We start from the raw sequence: 23,229 nt of genomic DNA on the forward strand, positions 1-23,229 counted from the left end.
GATATTCCAGGTTAAGACCATGCGGACGGCAATAGTATCAACCATGTAACATCGAATAACCGACAAACACACATGAGCCTCGGCTTGAAACACCAAGAGAAGTATTATACATGGATTCACAGCACACGCACACAAAACACTTGCTCAGTTGGTGCTAGCTACTCTAAAAATAATCTGTAACAAGCCAAGCCAGGGCCGCGTCTTCTCTTTTATTTTCTCACCAGTCCTTCCGCACCTAAGCCACATCATCCAGCAACGCCAGTGTTTGCATATCGCCATTATCTTTGGCTCATTCCACATCATTACTTGCTAGCAGGGTCTTCTCCATCTCAAAATCTCTTCTTCATGATTTTTTTTCTATTTTTGGTAGGTGTCTATATGCAAGTAGCATGTCTGCATCACAGCCATATTTCAGCGTCTCCATCGCCCACGTATCAGAAAAGTGGACATTTGCCTCCCGCCATAAGATACAGGGTAATAATATAACAACCATGGATAATATACACATCCCCATCCACAAACTTATACACATCGACACAGTATTTCTTGTATAACCCAACTTCCGTCCCTTTTGCCGAACATCCAAACAGATTCAGCACTCTCCTTGCTGTATTCAACTCGTTATCCTCTGTGTGGATATGGATACTGTGTATTAATCAATCTCGGACTGCGCGTCCCCCCCCCATTAATCCCTGCTCCGCTTCGAGTTTCCAAAACTGCTTCGCCCCCCTCGGTAGGTCCGGGGCAGGAAAAAAAAACAGAGAGCTTAATGGGATTATACGCCAAGTGTAGCTAAGCTGCCGCTGTCTAATTAACATGGCGGAGATATTCGCACAGACGGCCGATGTTGGCTTATATTACGAACAAACTGCTAGATCTTACCAGGGACCCTTTGGACCCCTGGCCTCCAGCGGTGACAAGACCCGCCAGCATAAGCTTTTTGGAATTGGAGTAATATGCCATGGGAGGGGACTAATATCATCGAAAAGCACTATAATAGCTTCATCTGGGGTACTAAATTTCCCTTGCTAGCAACTTTTTCGATATTATATTACCATGGCCTCTAAAGTAGTCTATTTTGTTTCTATACTTGGAGCTTGCAGATTGGCAGATTGGGGAGAGTGTGTGTCTATATTAATTGTTTCAGGTTGAGATTGCCTGATAGAACTACGACTACGGAACCCACATCAAACATGTCAAATGACTTGGCGACTGGGCTCGAAATGGTAGGAGCAGCGCAATATGGAGCAAGTACGACTTCTCGTATCTCGTACTTTGGCGTGACAAAGAGCCTCACGCAACGTAGCAGCAGCTCTAGCGAAGACCGGACACTTAGGACAAGTCATTCATTTCATCCACTCATCTCGGCTTTTTTTTCTTTGAATCGTTCTAGCGCTTCATGTCATTTCACGATTGGACGCAGCCGCATTCGTATGCTCAGCAGTCCCAAGTTTGCTATCCCACATCCCGCGTCTCGATTCAAGAGCTCATAGTAGTAATAACAAATGCTAAAGGAACATAGCGAAAATAGCAGAAAATAGTGATAATATTAGATATGACGGAACTTGGTGGCTATTACTCAAGTAAGTGCTTGTACTCCTACACAGCAGAGCACAAATGATCATGTTGATGTGGCTTAATGATATGCTTATAGACACCGTTCTGTATTATAAAATAAGCAATCTTCGAAACCATTGTAGGCAATCGCCAATTAAAATATGTAAACAGAGTAAAGGTCTATACAAGAGGATAGGGCTGTTCAGAAACTATTTCATAATGAAGCTTCTTGAGACAAAGCAATAACTTTACGGCAACCTCCAAATAGACATCTCCAGACAAAATGACAATGTTGGTAGAACATCTCGCCGTCTTCACCAAACAATCAATAAAAACACATCACTCGATAGACCCAGTGATATAATCACGTTGACGACATTCACCTCATCAAGCCCATATCTACTCGCAAATTTCAAAGCCATCTTCAAACATTCAAACATTCAAGCATTCATCCTCAACACCTCTCGCGAGACGCATTACTATTTAATAATTCTATCATTGCCAACCAGATTCTCCTTCTCTCAGATTAGGCTGCTCCTATGCTATCCCCATATGCCCCAATCCCAGCGGTACCAAAGGCATATCTACCTGCCAGCGAGAGGGAACACTTCCACTTTTCTGATTCCACGCCACCAACAGCCTGCTTCCTCTAATCCCCCCCAAAACCAAAACCTGCTCCTATCTGCAGCCAATTCCAAAAAAGAAACGAGAAAAAAACCACGATATAGAAGGGCAACAGTCTTTGTGCCGGAGACTGTTTGAAATATATGATACATTTTGAACGAGACCGTAAAAGACGGCCAAAAGAGAGAAAAAAAGAGCATTGGAACTGGGTATCAAGGTCCAAACCCAGAGGCGTCTATGTGGGAAGAAAAAGAATAAAAGAGATAGGTTAGCGTAGTAACCAGTAGTCATAACCTCGTAATGGAGAGAGAGAAAGGTCTTTGAAAGAAAAGCAAGATATTAAAGGAGCCCTCGCGCTCAAGGTAACGGTATCGTTGAGTCACTCTCCTGTAGCTTTTCGACCTTCTCCCCTTCCTTTTGTTTTTATGTTTTTGCAAATCTTTTGAGAATGTTCCAAACTCCTATCCAAACGCCGGACGCTGAATCGGATATGTATGCTGAAAAATTATTATCACGCTGTAGAGCTGTAGCCTCATACGTGCGGTGCTTCCCCAGGCCGGGTTCTCTCAAGCTGCTCAAGTAGTTCACGCGGCGGTATCCGTTGAATGCCGCTTCCACGATCATACATGGACGTTGGTGCTGGAGTATATCCTTCGCGCTTCTTGCGTATCCGATCTAGTACGATTCCTGAAACGACGAGGATGACTATGAGAGCCAGCGAGATGGCGAGGCCGATGAGGACAACGAAGACAAGAGGCAAGTGGTGACCTGTTGAAGAGAGCGTTAGTAAGAAAAGAGAAACTATAATGGGTAAGAGAGAAAAGTGAAACATACCGCTTGACGTAAAGAAGTTGTCCTTTTGCGAGAATACTCTGGCAATGCTTCCGGCCCCAGTGTCCGTGCTGGTAAGAGCATAGGGCAGGTAGTCAGTGCCGTTGTAGATAACAGCCGAGGCCATTCCGACGTTGGGGAAAGGGATGGAGCCCGTGAGCATCAATACCTCCCGGTCATCGAAAAGGTTTGACTTGGCGTGGGACTGAGTCACTGTGAAAACCTGCAAGCTCTGGACAACGCTGCCCTCGGGCGGTAGCAGCTGAGGGATCTGCCACTGTTTGCCGTCATACTTCATAATGAAGGTAGATCCGTTGGGTGAGTTACCGGAGATCCAGATCTGACTGTTGTCATTCGAGCCGGCCGTGATGGCGTTGACGGGGCCGGGGATCTGACTGGCGCCGGCAAAGTCCGTCCAAACCTGCTTGTTGGCATCGTACAGGGCAAGGAATCCTGTGCTGGTTCCGTTGGTACGCAAATCACCACCAGCAATGAGTTGAGATTTGCTGTACCACATGAAGCTACTGACTCGTCCAGCCAGGGTGCTGCCTGGTCTTGACCATTGAGCAGTGTCGGCATCATATGTGCAAACACCGGGGCAGTCCAGAGCACCGGCCTTCTCGAACGAGCCGCCTGCGTAAATCTCTGAAGTGTCGGGCCGAACAGTGACGACGGACAGCGTCTGATTGCCGCCGAGGAGCGACGCAGGTTGCTGGCTGGAGAATGATTTGGAAGCAACGTCGTAGGCGATCAACCCGCTGACGCTGCTGCCGTCAACATTGCCGGTGACATTTCCACCTGCAAAGAGGACGCTTCCGTGAAAAGCGACGCTGGTGAAGACGGATGATGAGGATATGCCAGACTTGAGTCCGCTGACGCTGTTGTTGTTGGCACCATCGATGAACACCAAATTATTAATGGTAGAGCCATCGGAAGCTCGAGCAGAGAAGTGACCTGCGAGGACTGTGATGTTGCTATTGCTGCTGTTTCCGGTGTAAAAGGCTCCCGTGAGAACACCGGACGTGGGCTGTTCAGAGAGATCTCGTCGCCTGTTGCCAGTTGATTGACTACCGGGCTGGAGATGGACCGGGAATTGACCCAATCCCTGGTCGCCCAGCATCACGGCACCATTGGCCTCCAATTGTGAAGATTCGATGGAGCCTGCGAAGAGGGAATTGCCAGTAGTGAGGTTCAGTTGAGAGGCTGTGAGCATGCCACCAAAGTCAGGAGTCGGACCATCTAGATTCTGCAACCAGTTGTCTCTTGATAAGATCCAAACCGCGAAGCCGCTGACAGGAAGTGCTTGAGAGCCGCTAAAGGCCTCACACTCGGTGAAGGAACCTGTCAGGGCAATGGCATCCTCAGTCACGGCGCTAATATTGACCTGGAATGCCACAACCTGCTCAACCCTGCCATTGACGCCTGCACCCAATGGGCTCCAGTCCTGGCTCTTGGTGTCATAAACCGCCACATGATTCAATCCGCTTTTGCCGTTGGATCGCAGGTTTGTAAAGTCTCCGCCTACGAATAGCTTCGTGTCTTGGAGATACATGTCCAGGACTTGACCGTTGAGACCCCCGTTGAGAGACATAATCTTACCGCTGGTGTCGATGGCGACGAAATTCTGGTGCGCATCCGAGGTAAAGTTGCCGCCGATATAAGTGACATCTCCAGAGGTTGCAAGAGAGTTGACGCCCGTATTATGATCGAAGCTTGCACCAAGCTGGTTGACTGCCGAATCGTCAAGGCTAGATGTGTCAATCTTTACTTGACTTGGGTCAAAGTCGAAGAGGCCGTTGAGGTTTCCAGTTGAGTTGAGAAGAGTGAATCCGACTTTTTGAGCAACAAAGGTCATTTCATTCAAGTCTTGGCCATCGAGGGGAGTGAGTGTGACCTTTGGCTTGAAGGTGTCTGAGGTTCTTTCGATATAACCAAAATAGATCTGATCATACTTGTCAAAGTTGTTGGTCTGATAGATGGAAGTTGTAAAGTTTGATTGAATGGTGCCACTCGACATGATGCCGGTGATATTGACGCGACCTCTAGTCTGGCATGAGCCATCAGGAACGCAGCCTGGGGTATACATGTTGATAGAGTAATTGCCAGATTCGATGATGTTGGGCACGAAAACGACGGAGGCCGATTTGGACGAAATGGGACCGGTAAGCTGTGCTGTCAGATACTTTGAATCGCTCTGCAAAGAAGGCGACTGCTTCCAAGGCCCGGTTGCGGAGGAGCTGGAAGGGAAGGTAATGTTGCACGCTGGCTCGTTGAAAGTGTTGATGGCGTAGGAGAACATGTTGTCCTCAAACAGTTGCACACTATTGAGACCAGCTCCCTTTCCGTACCAATCTGAAATGTCGATTTGGAAAGAATTCATGCCAATTCTATTGACGAAATGAAAGTCTTGGAACTGAACCTTGGGATCGTGACTCAACGGGCACTCGCTTGTGCAGCTCGAGTTTTTTCCTGTAGCAGGATCGATATAGGTAAAGTTCATGATGCCGTTAAGTGGTAAGGCGACGAAGCGGAAGGTTTTTGTGCCCCGTCCATCCTGATGCGTATTCCACAACCGCAGCTTGGTGGGCTCGAATCCAAAGTCAAAGGTGGCCTGCCAAGAGCCAGGAGCCTCGTCCTGGGCCAACCAAGTCTTGCCTGAGCCCCCAAGACCATCAGAACAGACGACATTCTTGGGGTCGTCGAAGCCCTTGGTCGAAGCGGAGCCGTTAGCGGAGATATTTGCGGTAGAAAGATTGATAGCCTGTCCATCTGCCTTGTTTGGTGCAGTAACGTTGCCCAGGCCAGTGAAGCTCCCGCCGAAAATTATGTGGCCATTGGCTGCCTTTGTAATGGAGCTCACAGGGGCATTGAATCCAGCAAAAGGCAGGTTCGTGAAGTTGCCATCAACCTTCCACGCAATAGCATTTGTCGAGTTACCCCCCTTAAGGTTTCCGCCCACGTAAACTATTCCCTTGGCATCGTCGCACAGCAGTGCATTGACCTCGCCCTCGAGTCCCTCAAGCGGCGTAAACGTGGTTGTGTTGGCGTTGTAGAGGGCGAGGGCCGTTGATTTGATACCATCCATACTGGTGAAATTACCACCCAACAAGACGCCCTCGGCACCATCCTTGAGCGTCACTGAGCACATGGCCAAAATCGACGCGTCGGTTGCGGCAATGGGAGCGAGGGCGCCATTTGGCAACTGTGTCAGCAGGTATTCGCTGCCATTTGTGCTCAGGGGCTGTGCGATTTGCTCCTGAAACTGGTAGAGCGAAATTCCATTGAAGTCTCCGGCAATGCCTACGCTCCCCAGCTGGGAGAAATCGAGGTTCGCAGAGGGAGCTGCTGTGATGTTGAAGGCATGTGAAAGCGAGGGCGCAATGATTGCTAGCGACGCAATGCTCGAGCGCAGCGGATGGGGGCGTCGCGCCGCCCGGCGTCGTTGTGAGGATAATCGCATGTTGTTTTGGGCGCGCGCTAAGGAGAGATGATAATTCGAAATGATGACGGAGTTCTAGAAGGCGAAACGGCGCAGATTCGGAGCGACAGACGACGCGAAGGATGATGGAAACGTCGGAATCGATGATGTTCTAATGGTCATTTCAGGTGTAGACAGAACTGAGGGCGCGGGTTGAGGCTATCGCATCACGGCGTCTAGGTTTGCGTGCGTGGTGAATTACGAGTAATGTAATCAATCGATCGATGGCTGGGCGGCAAAGTCGACTCGACAGGGAGGCAGAATTAAAAATAAAATGGATAAATAACGGCTGGATTGGGTATCGATCGAGAGGGAAACGAGCGTAACAATGAATCTTGAAGCCGAAGCAGCGCGCGAATTAGGAAATGCTCTGGCAGTGTCTCGTCGCCTGCGATGAGTTTGGTGATGGGGCAATTGGACTGGATTTTCGATGGAGCAGGACGAAAGTGGCTGCTGGTTGGGCTCGAGAAGGAAAAGCAAAGGAATGCGCGAAATTGCTCTTGTTGCTCTTCTCTCTGACCTGGCCAGGGCGGCTAAGCCTTATAAGGTTAGTGGCTCTAGACGGGAGAGGCGCTGAAATCAGGAACGCTCCAGTGCAGTGCGAATGGCTTCCAGTGGTTAGATTTTGCTGGAGTTACACTGCTTGGGTAGAGAAGCAGCCCAAAGTTGATGCTGTCGAGCGGTGTGGTTGCTGGCCGGGAACGAAGCGAGATTTGTGCGCGACGAGATCGAATCGGCCTGAGCCTCTCACCAGCACACGTACTTTGTGCTCAGCCTCACTAAAATATCACACTGTTGTACAAGGTCCCGTGCTGTTATACGACCTGGACCGTTGGTGCGACAGAGCTTCGTGCGACAGTCTGATGATTTAGCGGCAGCTAGTAAGGAGTCGAGAGAGTACGAGTACAATACTGTATGTATGACTAAACTCGACGGGATCAAGTGAATAGATCGTGAGCTGTTGTCAGTCTTGAAACGAGGGCACAAAGAAAGACAACACGGGGTGAAAAAAAAGAGTGACAGAGGCTTTGTTAGTGAGCCTCGAAACAAATGAACAGGGCTAATAATATCTCTCCACCGACGGCATGAGACGCTACAAGCAAGGCTCTTCTATTATTATTTTCAAGAGAACAAAAAATGGGCAGATGGCAAGCCTTTTACCGGAAACACCCCTGGCAGCGTTTGCGACTGTGAGATGCATCGGAGCACGGCTCTTGTCCACGCGGGATTCCTATTCGCGGAATGCGTCGTTACATCATGTCAGGGGCACAGCACAGAGCGTCGGTCCACTCTTGCTTGGCCACCGAAAGATGCGAAACGCTGCTACTGTATAATACGACCTGCATAGAAACAGAAACAAAGTCTCCGTCGATCCAGTTATGAAGGTTCGGTTCTACGAAGTCCTGGGAGACGGGCCCGGAAGAGATCCGAAAGACGCACAACACAATCCACGGATCACTCATGGCTGGACTTTGAAATCATCGCTTCCACATCCTATTGCTCATCACGCTCAGAAGCCGTAGCTCCTGGGTCCCGCAACCCATGTCACCATTGCTTGTTTGCTGTTGCAAACCCAGGCCGTGCATGCCATTGACACAACACACAAGACCCAGTTGCTGATCATGCCATGAAAACAATGGTCCAGGCCCGTTTATGCGAATGCCCAACGTCCCCCCCGATGACATTGAGTAAGAACAAGCTGCCATTGGTGAACGCCGTTCCGTTTCACACAGTATCTCGCTGCAAAGCACGGGAGCGTCGGGTCGAGTACCTGCGGAAGGGGGAAAACTGGGTTGAAATGCCCCTTTGAGATGGGCTAACCACGAAACACCCACTGCCGCAGATGGGAAACAAAACGTCTGCGTAGCCTCATTCTATAGATAGCCATGCCAATGAGCGAGAGCTTCATTCACATAACAGAATGGATACACGCACTGAGAATTCATTCATTCGTACCTGTATTCTCTCAAAACAAACAACAACTGCTCAAGTCTTCATTGGGCCTTGTCTTGCTGCGACGCCCACTTTGTCTTATACTCCCTTGGACTCTCAAAGGTCTTGGGATCTCCAGCCCACATTCCCTTGCGCTTCCTCTTCGCCTTGGCCTCGGCCCTCTCATATCGCTCCTTGAGTCCCCCAAATTCGCTGCCGGACTTTGCCTCGTAGACGGTGGCTAGCCCGCTCTTGATCATCTCCAAGCCGACATTCTTGCGCAGCAGAAACCGGCGCACGTAGACGGTGGCCACGATCCGCTGGTATTGGTCCGTCTTGTAAATGTACGCACGCACGTTTCGGTTCAATATGTACTTGCGAAGCCACTGCAGGGCCTCGTCTGAGTAGGGCTGAGCTGGGTTTCCAAAGTGCGCTCCCTCTGGCGCATCAATCGCAGCAATGCGAATGGGTATCTATCGTTACGCTCCAGGTTAGCAACCACATCTTTTTGATAGAAGTAAGGGAGAAAGCAAAAGAGATGGTCCTCACAGTTCGTCCCTTGAGCTCTTTTCTCGTCTCAGGAACCTTTCTCAGCCACCCCCAGCCCACGGCTCTCCCCCCCGGCGTGTGGAACAGGTGAAAGTTGTCGCCGTCGCCAACGCTCGTCACCCTGCCAAACAAGCTCCTATTCCGAAAGAAATTGGGCCGCACGTAGGCAGCGCCTGGAATTCGGCGCAGGTAATTCGCATAGAGCTGCAGCGCCGCGAGGCCGACTAGGGAGAACCCAACCACGGGTGCCCATTCTTTGGCGGCTGCTAGCGGACTCGAATCTCCAGTGCCCAAGGAATCCGGCCATGAGACGGGCCGCTTCTTGGACTGATCGTCATCGCCTGCGCGCTTGTCGGGTGCTGAGGCTCGAAATGGCCATACCATTGTATTTGCGACCAGTAGGTCGACTGAGCTGAGTTTTGAACGGCAGGCCGAGATATGAGGCTGGCCGCTAGTCTATGTTCCACAGTATGTAAAATCATGGATCGGTTTTATAGTGGCGTGTTCGCTGTGACAGTGCCGCACAGCGAGTTCTCCGCAGTGACATCGAACGAGTATCAGCAAGACGGTAAAGACGTCTACTGCGGAGAACAAAGAACAGAGCTGGCAAATGACATCCACCGACATATCATTGGATGCAGTCTGCCTTTGAATATCAAGATTGAGAATTTTACGCAAAGCAAATTGCAAGAATATCGCCGGATTTTATGGAAAATGGAGTCATGGCTATATGTTTCCCATCATAAAATTCATCTACACCTGCCAATAAGTCACAAACCTCAAAACTAACCCCCTGCTCTAAGGAGAGGCTACATCTACTCAACATGCCATACCTAAATCTACAATTGGCCGGAGAGGAAAAAGAGGTATGAAGCTCTACTCTTCTCTTTAGCTGCCCTGCACCTTGAATGTCCTGCCACTGGCCGTCTTCCGTTCCTTTTCCTCGTTCTCTGGGCGTGCGCGACGCAGCACTTTGCAATCGTCAGCAATCTGATAATGGCAACAATACATACACACATCGTATTGGACTCACCTTGCAAAAAGTCTGCGGTTCGCTTCCTCATTCGGGAGTGGATGTATGCCTTGGAAGCCTTGATGTGGTAGTGGAAGTTGTCTCGGAAAGTCTGAATGTGGGAGATGACAGACGCCATCTTCTGGGGGGTGAGGTGCCTTGGGAAGAGGACTTGGGCGAGTTAGCACAACCAAGTCTATAGTAGTTTGATAGCCCATCTTGTATTTACCAAATGTGACGTATCCAATTTCTCCAGATCCCGTATCTCGCACGCCGGGGACGCCCTGCAGCTCAAGCGGGGGGTCGTTTCTGAACAGCACCTGGGGTGCATTCTGAATGGCTCGTCTTCGTGCATCGACAAACTCCTGGATAAAGACCTTTCCGTACACCCTGTCGGTTTCCTCACGGAAAATTGTGCTGAAGATGACTGTGACACGATCGTGACTGGCCTTGATGTAAATGGCCTCCTCCTCTCGGTAGTGGATAGCCTTGACCTCGCCGCCTTCCATCACGCCCTTGGGGGCATCTTCCGAGCTAAATTTGGATGCCTCCTCTTTCAGCGTATAGTGCTCCTGGTATGCTTCCTCGAACGGCGCAGCCATTGCGTGGCGTTTCAACAGGGCGAACTGCATCGCCAACGCGTCGCGTTCCTCTATGTTCCCGAGTAAGCTTGATGACCGAGAAGAAAGAATGCTTCTGTGATTCGCAATGGCCTACCCTTGGACTCGGGCAGGTTCTCTAGATCAACCAGCACCGAGAAGTCGTAGCCGGGCTCGACCGGAACGACATACTGGCCATATTCGCGCTGGAGAACCTGCTCCGCACCGTATTTGGCCAAGTCCTTGAAGCAGCGGATCTGGATGGACAGTAGAATCTTTGTCTTGACCTCAGGAGTCGAGATGTGGAATGTCACGCCGTCGAAGTCGGATACGGTCTGGTCGATGTGTACGGGCGGGGCACTATGCCGCAGTCAGCTCGGCTCATCTTCAGGGCAATGGGCCATTTCGTACCCGGAGAATCGTTCGGTAAGCACCGACTGAATGAGGGCATTCTGGTAGTCGAGAAGAAGCATCGTGGCGGCTCAGTCGTGGCAACTGCTGGTGTGTCTCTGGATCGTCTTGGAGCTGGTTGACGACTCCGACCCCCGTGGTGGGGCTGAGCTACGTTGCTGAAGACGTCAAGCTTGGGGGGCAGCTCGCCACGTGACAGCACTGAGCTCTAGCGCTATTGTAGGTAAGCAGGCCACTGTACGGAGTAAGTTCCATTGTAACACAGCAGAGCGCTAGCCGAATCCCTGTTATCGATAAGCGCTACGAAAAAAAATATCCATACCCGCGCAATTGGCTAGCAGCGGGCGTGTAAATGCAAGTTCCTTTGGCAAGAACAAAAGCCAGTATTCGAGGTTGACATCGACAATCATGGTCAAATCATACCTGTGAGTGGCTTGAGAACTACTGACGAGTAAGGCCAAGACAATATACTGATAATTGGCGCAGCAAGTACGAGCACGCCAAATCATTTGGCACAGTTCTGTCCGGCTCCTCGAACCTCGTCTGGACATCCAAAGACCGAACGGGCACTGGCGCAGGCCAGGCCATCACGGCTGCAAACGAAGAAGTCTTGTGCTGGGACATCAAAAAGGGTGAATTGACAGGCAGATGGAGAGATGAAAGGTGTTCTTACCCCGTCACTGCCATTGCGCAGAGCGGCGTGGACAAGGACATGTTTGCCGTGGGATACGAAGATGGAAGCATTCGTATCTGGGACAGCAAAATCGCCACGGTTCTAGTCAACTTCAATGGACATAAATCCGCCATCACGCATCTCGTCTTTGACAAATCCGGAGTGCGACTTGCCAGTGGCTCCAAAGACACCGACATCATTGTCTGGGACCTTGTCGCTGAAGTGGGACAGTTCAAGCTGCGCGGACACAAAGACCAGATCACAGGACTCCGATTCTTGGAACCCGAGTCCCAAGTGAGCGACGAAGATGGCAACAAAGCCATGATACTCAACGGCGAAGATGCGCCTGACGGATTTCTTTTGTCGACTGGCAAAGACTCTCTTCTCAAGCTCTGGGATCTGTCGTCAAGGCACTGCATAGAAACGCACATCTCGCAAACGAATGGTGAGTGTTGGGCCCTTGGCGTGTCTCCAGACCTGAGCGGTTGCATCACGGCAGGCAACGATGGAGAGATGAAAGTGTGGTCATTGGATTCTGAGGGACTGGCCTCGACTGCCCAACGGGTGGAGGTAAACGCCTCCGCGCAATTTCTGCAAGACCGGGGAACTCTGTTTCGACAAAACAAAGATCGAGCAACTGAAGTTATTTTCCACCCTCAGCGAGACTATTTCGCCGTCCATGGCTCGGACAAGAGCGTCGACATATGGCGCATTAGATCAGAATCTGAAGTCAAAAAAGGTCTCGCCCGAAAGAGACGGCGAAGACGAGAAAAGCAAAAGGATGCCAAGAACGACGATGCCGACATGGAGAATGCAGATGAGGCCCAGGAAGACGTATCAAAAGCAGACATTAGCGATGTATTTGTTCAATTCGTCATCTTAAGAACAGGCGGCAAGGTCCGTTCGATGGACTGGGCTGTACCAGCTGGGCAAAAGCAAATCCATCTAGTGGTGGGAACTACTAACAATCAGCTGGAGTACTACAATGTACAGCCCAAGGAGAAGAGCGAAAAGAAATCAAAGGACGATATCCCGGACTACACCAAAGCATTTTCAGTCGAGATTCCTGGACACAGAGCTGACATACGAGCCCTGTCACTAAGCTCAGATGACAAGATGCTGGCATCAGCATCCAACGGCTTGCTGAAGATTTGGAACATCAAGACCCAGACGTGCATCCGAACGTTTGAGTGTGGATATGCTCTTTGCTGTGCCTTCCTTCCTGGAGACAAGGTCGTCGTCGTAGGTACAAAGAACGGCGAACTGCAGTTATTTGATGTTGCCTCGGCCTCTCTCCTGGACAGCGTCGAGGCACATGAGGGAGCTATCTGGGCGTTGCAAGTTCACCCCGATGGCCGATCTGTCGTGTCAGGAAGCGCCGACAAGAGCGCCAAATTCTGGGACTTTAAGATTGTGCAGGAGCAGGTTTTGGGAACAAAACGAACGACCCCCAAGCTCAAGCTTGTGCAGTCCAGGACACTCAAGGTTTCCGATGATATTCTTAGCCTTCGATTTTCACCCGATGCCAGATTACTGGCAGTATCACTTCTCGACAGCACGGTCAAGGTTTTCTTCGTGGACTCGCTCAAACTATACCTCAACCTTTACGGACACAAATTACCTGTGCTGAGCATGGATATCTCGTATGATAGCAAGCTCATTGTCACGAGTTCAGCAGACAAAAACATTAGAATCTGGGGTCTCGACTTTGGTGACTGCCACAAGGCCTTGTTTGGGCACCAAGACAGTATTCTGCAAGTGGCCTTTGTTCCCCACAACTCCGATGGCAACGGGCATCACTTCTTCAGCAGTGGCAAAGATCGAACCATTCGATACTGGGATGGAGACAAGTTTGAGCAGATTCAGAGGCTAGATGGTCACCACGGTGAGATTTGGTCCATAGCCATGAGCCACAGCGGAAACTTTCTCGTCACCGCCAGTCACGACAAGAGCATTCGCGTATGGGACGAGACTGACGAGCAGATTTTCCTGGAAGAAGAACGAGAAAAGGAAATGGAAGAGTTGTACGAGAGTACCCTGACGGCTTCTTTGGAGAAGGACCCTGAAGGGGGCGACGAGAATGGCGAGGTTGCTGCCGCGGGAAAGCAGACCACGGAGACGTTGATGGCTGGTGAGAGAATAGCAGAGGCTCTAGAGATGGGCATGGCGGATTTGAACCTGCTAAAGGAATACGAGGAGGCCAAGCTCACGAACCCTCACGCCATGCCTCCGCAGCGCAACCCGGTCTTCCTTGCCCTGGGCAACATCACCGCCGAGGCCTACGTCATGTCTGTGCTGCAGCGCATCAAGGCTTCCGCTCTACACGACGCTCTGCTGGTGCTTCCGTTTGCCTCGGTTCCCATCCTCTTTACGTTCATCAACATCTTCGCCATGCGGTCGATGAATATTCCTCTTACATGCCGAATTTTGTTCTTCATGCTAAAGACACACCACAAGCAGATTGTGGCCAGCCGGACGATGAAGGTCATGATGGATGGTATCCGGACTAACCTGCGAGCGGCCCTGAAGAAGCAGAAGGATGAGATGGGAGTCAACATTGCTGCGCTCAAGGTGGTGGGCATGCAGATCCGGGACAAGAGCGTCAAGGAGTACGTTGATGAGACGTGGGAGGAGGAGAACAAGGAGCGCAGTGCCAAGAAGCGGGCGTTTGTACATGTTGCCTAGGTGGGAACGGATGTTGGGGGTGTGAAAAGAGTAGCATTGCATATATAGATTCACTGGTGATGGCCTGCCATGGTGCGGGTTTAGGAGTCATTCTGGATTAGGATTCGAATAATTAAAGAAATCATTTTGCAATATGTGTATATCTGTACATTGAACACCAATTAACTTTTTTTCTACTGTAGCCTTCCTTGCCAATACTGCTGTGATACTTGATCATTATAGCTCTCGCGCTCATAAGTTTCTCTTCATTTGTATCCATAAAGGGGTTCCAGCTTCAATAATAACAATAAATGAGATCTTAGATCAACTCTTTTAAATCACTTAATAAATTCGCTTCTCGTCCTTTAAAGTAGCTAATTAAGCTGTGTCTTTTCATTTTCATGAATCAATGCTCCATCTTGTCTCGCCCAAAAACAGCCAAATCCAGCATCACGTGACCCTCATCGCTCAACGCCTCATTCAGTACCAACTTGGCGTGGGGACACTCGCTCATCATGAGCCCGTGACGATTTCACCCATGAAAAGCGACCTCAAGAGATATCCATCACTCCCTCCAAAAATCTTCATTATAATCTACAGCAGTTCGAATCTCCGTAATTATCTTCAAGGCTGCACATCGTCGTTCTGAGCACCGCGAAACTTCTTTTTCGGACCTCGAAAATTCACCCCGCCGCCTGGGACATAGCTTTGAGAAGAGTAGCTGAATTCTGTCATCATGCTCTTCTTCAGGTGAGTCTTTTTCCCTTGCAATGCTTTATTGTCAGATGATGCAGTATCAGTAGACAAGTGGTAGAGTGAATAGATGCTGATTCTTTGGGTACCTAGTTTCTTCAAGACGCTCATCGACCATGAAGTCACCGTGGAGCTCAAAAACGACATCCAGCTCAAGGGAATTCTGAAAAGCGTGGACCAGTACCTCAACATTAAGCTCGACGACATCCAAGTAGTAGAGGAGCTCAAGTACCCTCACCTGGTATGAAGCCTTTAGGAACGGTTCTCTCTGCAGGAGTAGTATGACTGACTGACGAAATCTTTGTAGAGCTCCGTCAAGAATGTCTTTATTCGTGGTTCCGTTGTGCGATATGTTCACCTTCCAGCGGCGTCGGTTGATACTCAATTGTTGGAGGATGCTACTCGAAGAGGTAAGATCTAAACGTTGGGGGGGAATTCCGTATCAGAGACTAACCCGTGCCTACAGAAGCTGCTGCACAGCAGGCGAAGGCGAAATAACGAATCTTTGGTAGGATGTGTGATTACTAGCCAAGGAAAAGATATTTGCTATTTGCTTGAGATAGAAGGGAAAGAAAAAGAAGAAAATTAAACACCTGTATTCCTGGAACGGAGCATCGGAGTGTGATGGAATTTACATATGATGGATGGTCACTGGGGTTGTTGCAGATATAAAGCAGTCATTTGGCGTTTCTCATGGCATGGGCAACGGACCGCCGGTTTTCTCACCAGCATCACTTTGGACGTTTTAATAAAGCTTTATAATATCCAGCTGGTTCGTTTTGGATATTACCACCAAGCTCCACCTCCTTCGCCAGCTTTGCCTTGCCACAGCTGGGAATCGTTTTTATGCTCGTCATCTTCTCCCTCAATCAACGGTCTAACTAATCCTCCCTTTCTCCTCTCAGTCATCCATCTATCTATCCAACCCTTCATCCTCTTTCTCGACTGATCGCTGCCAACGTTGACAGTAGGTATAACTTTATCGATGCGTAAACTCATGACAAACATGGCCAGCTCACGAAAGCTGCTATGCTCGGAATAGGGAACGCCAAAGCACATGGCCTCCTTCGTGCTACCCCTCTGAGCCACAAGGTCTTTCACCCCGAATCTTGTCCGCCACCCTTTCCCATGAAGAAGCTGCTGAGTTGATATGCTACTCGGCGGTGTATTCGCCCCGATGGCCTTGCCGTTTCCAGGCCGGAAGTTCCAGCCGCTGGGGCGAAAGCCAACAATGCGGCTGAAATGCGGTCTGTAGCTGTCCAGATACTCTTGCAGCGTTTCTGCGCGAATCTCCATGAGCATTTGCATATGGACTTGGGCTTCGACAGGATCAGACGTCAGCAGCGAGGTCAATTCTGGATCATCGAGCTGCTTGCATATCTTTATTTTCCCCGGGGATGCGAAAATCTTGGAGCCAAGGGCTTTGGCTATGGCAACGCAAATCCTCTCCTTGCCGATGGAATAAGTACCGCATATCACCAGGAGGCGCTGTTTAGGTCTAGACTTTGCCTTTGATTTAGTATCATCTTCCGAAGGTTTGTCGCTTTGAAAATATTTGCTCATGGTCCCTGTCTCGGCAGACTTCTCAGACCTCTGCCAGACATCATCAGCGCAGTTGGGATCAGCCGACATGGATCCGCACAGGTCCGCACAGGCTTGGATGACGTCTCCCTGAGGAGGGAAAGAGTATCGTGGGTTTAAATACGTTGTATCGAGATAGCAAATGTCAATCCGCTGCTGTCTTGATTTACCCGATATTGAATCTATTACATCGGGTCTGAGTAAGGGATGCTGTACGTGCTCTGGGCAAGCTCGAAAATCGCCGCAATGCAATATTCGCTTTGCTCGCTTGTTTGGCCCATTGCCAAACGATTTTTGGAAGAGAAATAGAGAGCTCCCGGGACAATGATTGGCAGGCATCATGGTAACGGTTGCGCCCTCAGTCCCGGGAACGTCGTAGGGTTTCTCAAATTCCAGTTCAACAACCCATTTGGCCGCAGTTCGGAGCTGTTGTTTGACCAAGCTGCCGGTTACCTTGCTGCAATAGATTGGGCCGTGTCGCCAGTTTGCGGTAAGGCCGATGTAATGGTCGCTGTGGAAGTGACTCAAGAAGTAAGCCTGGCATCCTTCGACAGCGCCGTAGCGGAATGCGTCGACGCATATTGAGAATCCCGGCATGATTTTATAAAATGGACATGTCCGTTCGTATGCAGGCCGGCCCCGAGACGCAGTTTCTGCCGCGGCCGCTGTAGCCCAAGCCGAATCTTCCGCATTTCCAGACATTAGCTTAGAAAAAGCACTCTTGGTCGTTTTCTCAGTATTCATCTCAAAAGGATTTGCCTGACCAGGTCTAGGTACGGCAGCTCGAGCAAATCTTTTGCTAATTTCCACGGCCTCCACTTGATCAACATCCTTTGGCGCGGCGTCTTCTTTCGTAGGCAACGGAATGGGATTGCCATCGAGGCATGAATTGACATGTCGCGTGGCTTCGTCTGGAGATATGCCGAGCAAGCTGCCGCCACAAAGTGGGCAGTTTTCTACCATGGCATGGTTATCCAAAAGGTCGTCGAGGTCGTCACCAGGAACTCCGGCCTCTTGGGCTTCAAGCCGGGCCTGCTCTCGCATGAAGCGCATTTCCCGCATCTCTTCACCTTCAAACTCGTCTATTTCGAAATCGTCCAAGTCAGCGAAGTCCCCCAGTTGGTTAAATTGAATATCGGTCGAGGTTTCTTGCTCGAGCAGCGGCGGCGGTTCATACTTGACATTGGCTTCCTGGGCTTCCGCGGTCTCACTGGATGGTTCCGGTTGAGCAGATGGAGGTGATGGAGCAGTAGTGTTGGCATCCTTGGTTTGCGGCGGTGTGACCGGCTTGGAATTGTCGTTGTCGTTGTCGTCAACATCGTCATCTTCGCTATCAGAATCCATGACAAAGGGCGTCTTGATCCGAGGCCTAGGTTTCTTCGGCTCGTCTCCGTTTTCAGTGTTTATCGGCTTTATTGTGCTATCATGGGAAGATGCTTCTAATGCACCCGCTGTTTTCTTCTCCGCCGCTGGCTGGACAGAATCTTTGCTGACCCTCCTCTTCTTATTCGGAGCTTCAACCTCATTGAACCGATTTCCATCGTCACGGCCATATAAGTCATCCTTGTCGGCCGTTTCCGCAGGTACCGCGCCAACAAAGAGCGAATCTTCCGGTTTCGCCGTCTTCTGGAAGAAGCTCAGGATGCTGGCATTGGGCTTGGCAGGTTTCTTATTGAAGCTTGAAACTGCGGCTGCCTTCTTCGGTGTACTCATCCGGTTAGTCTTTGTAGAGGTGACCATGATGGCGGATGCTGAAGCTTCGACACAACAGCACCGGATTCTGCTTGCTTGCACGGTTTCTACGTTCACGTTCTACACGTCTGCACACGAACTCGCGTAATGGCTTGAATAATGACTTCACGTAGTCACGTGGATGTTAAGTGGCGGGGTGTGAAGATTACATAACGCCAGATTATTCTATTTTTGGACTTGGAGTGTTGATTCAGACAGAAGTTGGAGATTGAGTAGATCAAGTCAATTGGATTGAGCCTTTGGACAGAGGAATACAGCTGTAAATGTAGATAAAATAAACTGAAATAGTAATTGGCTACCAGTAGAAATATACAATATATTTGAAATACTAATATGTCGCCATCAAAGTCTTCCTTTGTTAGAGCGTCGCCTGAGAATGCCCGCGGTGTAAAAGATGTCCCGTGCTGGGATTGCTGATAACCAAGAGATGATTGATGACGCTGTTTCTTAGTTAACATTTTTCATGTGCACTCCTTATTCAGCGCTATGATATGATGCCCGAGAGCTTATTTCGAGATGCGCCCTCGTGTTCCTTGTTTCAGCTGACTAGCGTATCTGGAACGTATCTGGGCTTCGTCACCGTCACCCTTATATAACAGCCGGTACTTTGTGAGACGTCGCAGCTCTCGGGGTTCTACAAGTACCCGCCGCGCTTCGCCGTCTCATCTTCTTCGCCAAACTTATCAGCTCCTGAGAGGCGTCAACACCATTAGCATACCTAACCACTATCCTTCTTTACTTATCCTAAGCAGTGCCTTTGAACATTACAAACCTGATTTCAATTATTATTTAGTTATATCCAGTAATCATGAGTTGTGAGTTCTCAACTGCCATCCAATGGGTGCGGAATGCACTGACAATCTTGTAGCGTGGCTCAACACAACGGCGACGCTGCAGAATGTAACAACTCTGCCTGCGGGAATCACAAGTGCCAGGGCTCTAGAAATCATACAAGATCACAATCTTCACATGCAGTGTGATCCTCACATGGTCAAGTTCGAGTCTATTCCTAAGCCATCAAAGGTTGAGACTCCCACTATCCCAGCCAACAGAGGGCTTGTCGCAATAGGGGAGCCCGAGTACTACTCTGTGACGGATAAGGTGCACACGCTCCCTGCTGGGTTGTGGGATTCTAATGTTGAGAGCACAAATGAGTTTGTGAATCTGGAAAAGGGCGTTTTCGTGAGGCTGTACAGCCCGCTCAATGTGGTGATGGAGACGGTCTGGACAGTGAGAGAGAATGAGAGTGGCGGGATCGAGCTTGTCGAGGATGTGCTGATCAAGGCATCCAGACTGCTGGTTGGCACGGTGAAGAATATGTGCAGCCAAAACTGGACGACGTTTCACGGCAAGATTGTGAACCTGATGAAGGAGAGCCCGGCGTCATCATAGGAGTAGGAGGGCAAATGCAATGCATGCATGTCATCGTGTCAGCGTCTCAGCAAGGCGGGGGAAAGGAATTACATGTATGCTTGCTCCTTGGTACAAAGCAAAGCGCTGTATTAATGAGATTCTCTTTTCTTTTCTTATCGTTTGATGGCTCTATCCTGCTTGTGTAGGAATTCTGCTTCGAATATTGGGAACAGAAATATCCGATAGGCTTCTCTTCTCTTTCGCATGTCTTGTGCTTATTCTTATTTGCTGCAGATAACGATGACATTCCGAGGAGGCTAAAATTGGCACCGCGTTGCGCCAGCCAAACAAACGAATGGCTGAGGCTTCACGCGGCTAAACCCCGCCTAAGCGCTGCGCCTCTCCCTTGGACTTCAATGTCAGGCATCTCATTTGATCTTTACATCTTCTCTCGAGACGAATCATTTGCATCCACGACATTCATTTCATCTGGGGCTGGTGAAGCTGCATGAAGAGATGGCTGTGAAGAACCCAAGCCAATCTCTTCACGAGTGAGCTGAGCCGAGCAGATCGTTTGTGTTCTCTTCGTACGAGATCAATTCCATCACGAAAACAACAAGTTTAGTCCATGACAACAACGCCATATCCAGCCATCAGAGGCCCGACGCAAAAATGTCCCTCCAGGTGAGATGGCCCGACGTGTCCGTCACAAAGCAAAAGGCTCTCGAGGATGCAAAAAAGATGCAAAATGCCGTCTTCGAGAGCTGCACAAAGGCCGGCAAGCAAGCCCCGCAGTATGAGCTTCAAGAGCTCGTCGGCAAGGGAAGTTTTGGTCGGGTTTACAAAGCGACCGCCATGAAGACCGGCCAGTTGGTTGCCGTCAAGATCATCGACATTGAGGAGAGCGACACGCTGAATCCCAAGCTGGCCGACACTTACAGTGACCTGCTCAAGGAGATCAATGCCCTGCAGTTGCTGAGCGACAGCGGGGCCAAGAACATCAACCATGTTATCGAGGCGCTACCAGTTGGTCAGTCCATGTGGATGGTGACCGAGTATTGTGCCGGAGGGAGCGTTGCTACGCTCATGAGGCCAACGGCCCCTGGTGGACTGTTGGAGAAATGGATCATTCCCATTGTGCGTGAAGTTGCCGAGGCCATTCACTGGGTCCACGGCCAAGGCATCATCCATCGCGATCTCAAGTGTGCCAACGTCTTGGTCACCGAGACTGGCGATGTTCAGCTGTGCGACTTTGGCGTTGCCGGTGTGATCGAAACAAAGGTTGACAAGCGGACAACCTTTATTGGAACTCCTCACTGGATGGCGCCTGAGCTTTTCGACAAGGATGCATCATATGGAACTGAGGTCGACATTTGGGCTTTTGGTGCCATGGTGTATGAAATTGCATCTGGCTTGCCACCAAATGTCACTGCTGGAATTGATTTCTCGAGACTAGGATCACATCTGAAGCACCATACGCCTCGACTCGAGGGTGATCAATATTCAGCTGGCCTGAGAGATTTGGTGTCCTACTGCCTTCAGCACGACGCCGCAAAGCGACCAACGATCGAGCAAGTACAGCTCCACAGATACGTCCGCAATACGGAAGAGTCACATCCGACCTCCTCTCTCGTGCATCTGGTTCGAGCCTTCAAATTGTGGGAGGCTCAGGGAGGAGATCGGAGGTCGCTCTTCTCTGCCGGCGGCGCCCAGGGCTTGGCTGATCTCTCAGCCGCAATCTCCAACGACGAGTGGAACTTCAGTACGACTGCGGCCTTTGACCAACAAGTCCTCGACCAAGGCGATGCTCAAGATGTTTACGATGTGTATGGGTCAAAGGTGGAATTCAATCCAGAAGGCTATGATGAAACGTCTCGTCCACAAAAGCCCAAGTCGCGAAGGAGGCCTCCACCCCATCTTCCCTCGGTGAAAGCACCTTTGGAGAAAATCTTCGATCCGAATACCATATCTACCTATGAAGAAAACTCGAGAGCATACTATAGCCAACCGTTCCAAGCCCCCATATCGGATCTACCTCTTCGAGACGAGACCGCACCTACGCCAGATGTCAGAGAATCCTTGATTGACCTGGACGTATCGCTTCACGGTGGAGAGCTGTCGCAGTTTGTCGACTTGGACACTATCAAGCCCAGCAATATCGATTCGCATGCATCTTTGGATTATGACTTTGATGATGCAAGCTTCGTCAGGGGGCCGATGAGCGACCCAATTGATCTCAAAGACAATCGGCGTACTCAGGATTGGAAATTTCCCTCAATGGCGGCGCCTGTGTCTGCCGATCCGCAGGAATTCAAATTTCCTTTCACCAACAATCTTCCCCCGCCAGATGATGGCCGGCCTGCGCTTGTTCACCACGCCGCCACCGAACCGCCTTATCAACATACTGCTAGTCTTAGCGAACTTTCGCAGACTGCCTCAGCCGACCATCGTGCGTCTGTGGGGAGTTTGATAGATCTCGACATGAGCTTCGCCGATTCGTCGACTGACTTTACTCGCCCTTCGACATCCCATTCTGATGTCGGCTCCATTAGCGGCTCGGAGATTGGTGGCGGGAACCCGTTTGAGCTGGAGAAACACGCTTCGCTCTATGTCATGAATGCTACGAACCGGGAGCCTTCGATTTACATCTCAGATGACTCTGAGTATGCACACGTGCTCACGAGTATCCCCGACCTCTCGTTGGATGAAGAGTCGAAGCACGATGACTCTCATATTACCAGAGAGCCCAACACCGCAGTCTTCAATGAAGGCCGGCCCTATTCTCTGAGCGACTTCGCCGATATGGATCCTGAACTACCTCCAGAACCAGCTCCCGCTCCAAGCACACCTCAGTATGCACCGTCGCAATATGCTTCGTCACAGCGAGAATACTCGCCGCGTAGCCGGTCTCCGCATAGCCAATCTCCGCCCCTTCCGCGTCCGCGCCCTGCTATGCGGCACTTTGAGGCCCCGCTTCCTCCTCTCCCGGCGGCTCCTATGCCGAATGCCATGCTGGGACAAGCTTCGCCTGAAGAAGTTAGGAGTGAGTTGCGGCGGTTGGCGATGAGTCTTGGGGACCATCTTACTTATGTCAATTCGTATCTGTCGACTCTGCCTGTTCGGAGGAAAAGTACGCATACGCACTACTCGTTGGACCCAGAGGGCGGTGCGATCTAAACTTAAGGGGGGCGTTTTGCGATTATGGCTGGGAGAAAGGGGCAGTGTGATTTTGTTATTTAGATAGGAAAGGGGTGGTTGATGGCGATGGATAGGGGGGGCTACAACATGTCTGTACCATGACAAATGTACGTTAAAAACAGCACTTACTTGCTTTGTAAAGCTTGGTGAAGGGAGATCATTGCAACGCTAGCAATGGCAGATTTATGATAGGCGCGATGGATAAGTCAATATTGGTTGGATTCAACGGGGAATTTGTCTTTAGGTTTCAATACATTAGCAC

The 23,229-nt window shown here is 50.2% G+C and overlaps 8 protein-coding genes across 8 annotated transcripts; 4 read left to right on the forward strand and 4 right to left on the reverse strand.

Annotated features, from left to right (window-relative positions):
* Window positions 1-2,713: 2,713 nt before the first annotated feature.
* T069G_06114 (cortical protein marker for cell polarity domain-containing protein) lies at window positions 2,714-6,472 on the reverse strand (the record flags this gene model as incomplete). The annotated part of the gene is made up of 4 exons (XM_056173324.1): window positions 2,714-2,949; window positions 3,016-4,551; window positions 4,612-5,920; window positions 5,972-6,472. 4 exons carry the CDS (start codon window positions 6,470-6,472, stop codon window positions 2,714-2,716), a joined length of 3,582 nt encoding a protein of 1,193 aa, XP_056030182.1.
* A 2,012-nt stretch (window positions 6,473-8,484) lies between these two features.
* On the reverse strand, window positions 8,485-9,355 carry T069G_06115 (staphylococcal nuclease-like protein; the record flags this gene model as incomplete). Its single annotated transcript, XM_056173325.1, has 2 exons — window positions 8,485-8,895; window positions 8,972-9,355. 2 exons carry the CDS (start codon window positions 9,353-9,355, stop codon window positions 8,485-8,487), a joined length of 795 nt encoding a protein of 264 aa, XP_056030183.1.
* A 504-nt stretch (window positions 9,356-9,859) lies between these two features.
* On the reverse strand, window positions 9,860-11,055 carry T069G_06116 (arp2/3 complex, 34 kD subunit p34-Arc domain-containing protein; the record flags this gene model as incomplete). Its single annotated transcript, XM_056173326.1, has 5 exons — window positions 9,860-9,942; window positions 10,005-10,154; window positions 10,213-10,635; window positions 10,701-10,942; window positions 10,994-11,055. 5 exons carry the CDS (start codon window positions 11,053-11,055, stop codon window positions 9,860-9,862), a joined length of 960 nt encoding a protein of 319 aa, XP_056030184.1.
* Window positions 11,056-11,401: 346 nt separating this feature from the next.
* Window positions 11,402-14,351, forward strand: T069G_06117 (WD domain, g-beta repeat domain-containing protein; the record flags this gene model as incomplete). The annotated part of the gene is made up of 3 exons (XM_056173327.1): window positions 11,402-11,418; window positions 11,480-11,976; window positions 12,043-14,351. 3 exons carry the CDS (start codon window positions 11,402-11,404, stop codon window positions 14,349-14,351), a joined length of 2,823 nt encoding a protein of 940 aa, XP_056030185.1.
* Window positions 14,352-15,066: 715 nt separating this feature from the next.
* T069G_06118 (LSM domain-containing protein) lies at window positions 15,067-15,581 on the forward strand (the record flags this gene model as incomplete). The annotated part of the gene is made up of 4 exons (XM_056173328.1): window positions 15,067-15,080; window positions 15,177-15,324; window positions 15,391-15,493; window positions 15,550-15,581. 4 exons carry the CDS (start codon window positions 15,067-15,069, stop codon window positions 15,579-15,581), a joined length of 297 nt encoding a protein of 98 aa, XP_056030186.1.
* Window positions 15,582-15,869: 288 nt separating this feature from the next.
* T069G_06119 (DNA repair metallo-beta-lactamase domain-containing protein) lies at window positions 15,870-18,404 on the reverse strand (the record flags this gene model as incomplete). Its single annotated transcript, XM_056173329.1, has 3 exons — window positions 15,870-16,626; window positions 16,675-18,020; window positions 18,159-18,404. 3 exons carry the CDS (start codon window positions 18,402-18,404, stop codon window positions 15,870-15,872), a joined length of 2,349 nt encoding a protein of 782 aa, XP_056030187.1.
* Window positions 18,405-19,224: 820 nt separating this feature from the next.
* T069G_06120 (uncharacterized protein) lies at window positions 19,225-19,808 on the forward strand (the record flags this gene model as incomplete). The annotated part of the gene is made up of 2 exons (XM_056173330.1): window positions 19,225-19,231; window positions 19,285-19,808. 2 exons carry the CDS (start codon window positions 19,225-19,227, stop codon window positions 19,806-19,808), a joined length of 531 nt encoding a protein of 176 aa, XP_056030188.1.
* A 633-nt stretch (window positions 19,809-20,441) lies between these two features.
* On the forward strand, window positions 20,442-22,946 carry T069G_06121 (protein kinase domain-containing protein; the record flags this gene model as incomplete). Its single annotated transcript, XM_056173331.1, has 2 exons — window positions 20,442-22,621; window positions 22,688-22,946. 2 exons carry the CDS (start codon window positions 20,442-20,444, stop codon window positions 22,944-22,946), a joined length of 2,439 nt encoding a protein of 812 aa, XP_056030189.1.
* Window positions 22,947-23,229: the final 283 nt, after the last annotated feature.

This window comes from Trichoderma breve, chromosome 3 (assembly GCF_028502605.1).
Source record: "Trichoderma breve strain T069 chromosome 3, whole genome shotgun sequence".
Classification (NCBI taxonomy): Eukaryota; Fungi; Ascomycota; class Sordariomycetes; order Hypocreales; family Hypocreaceae; genus Trichoderma; species Trichoderma breve.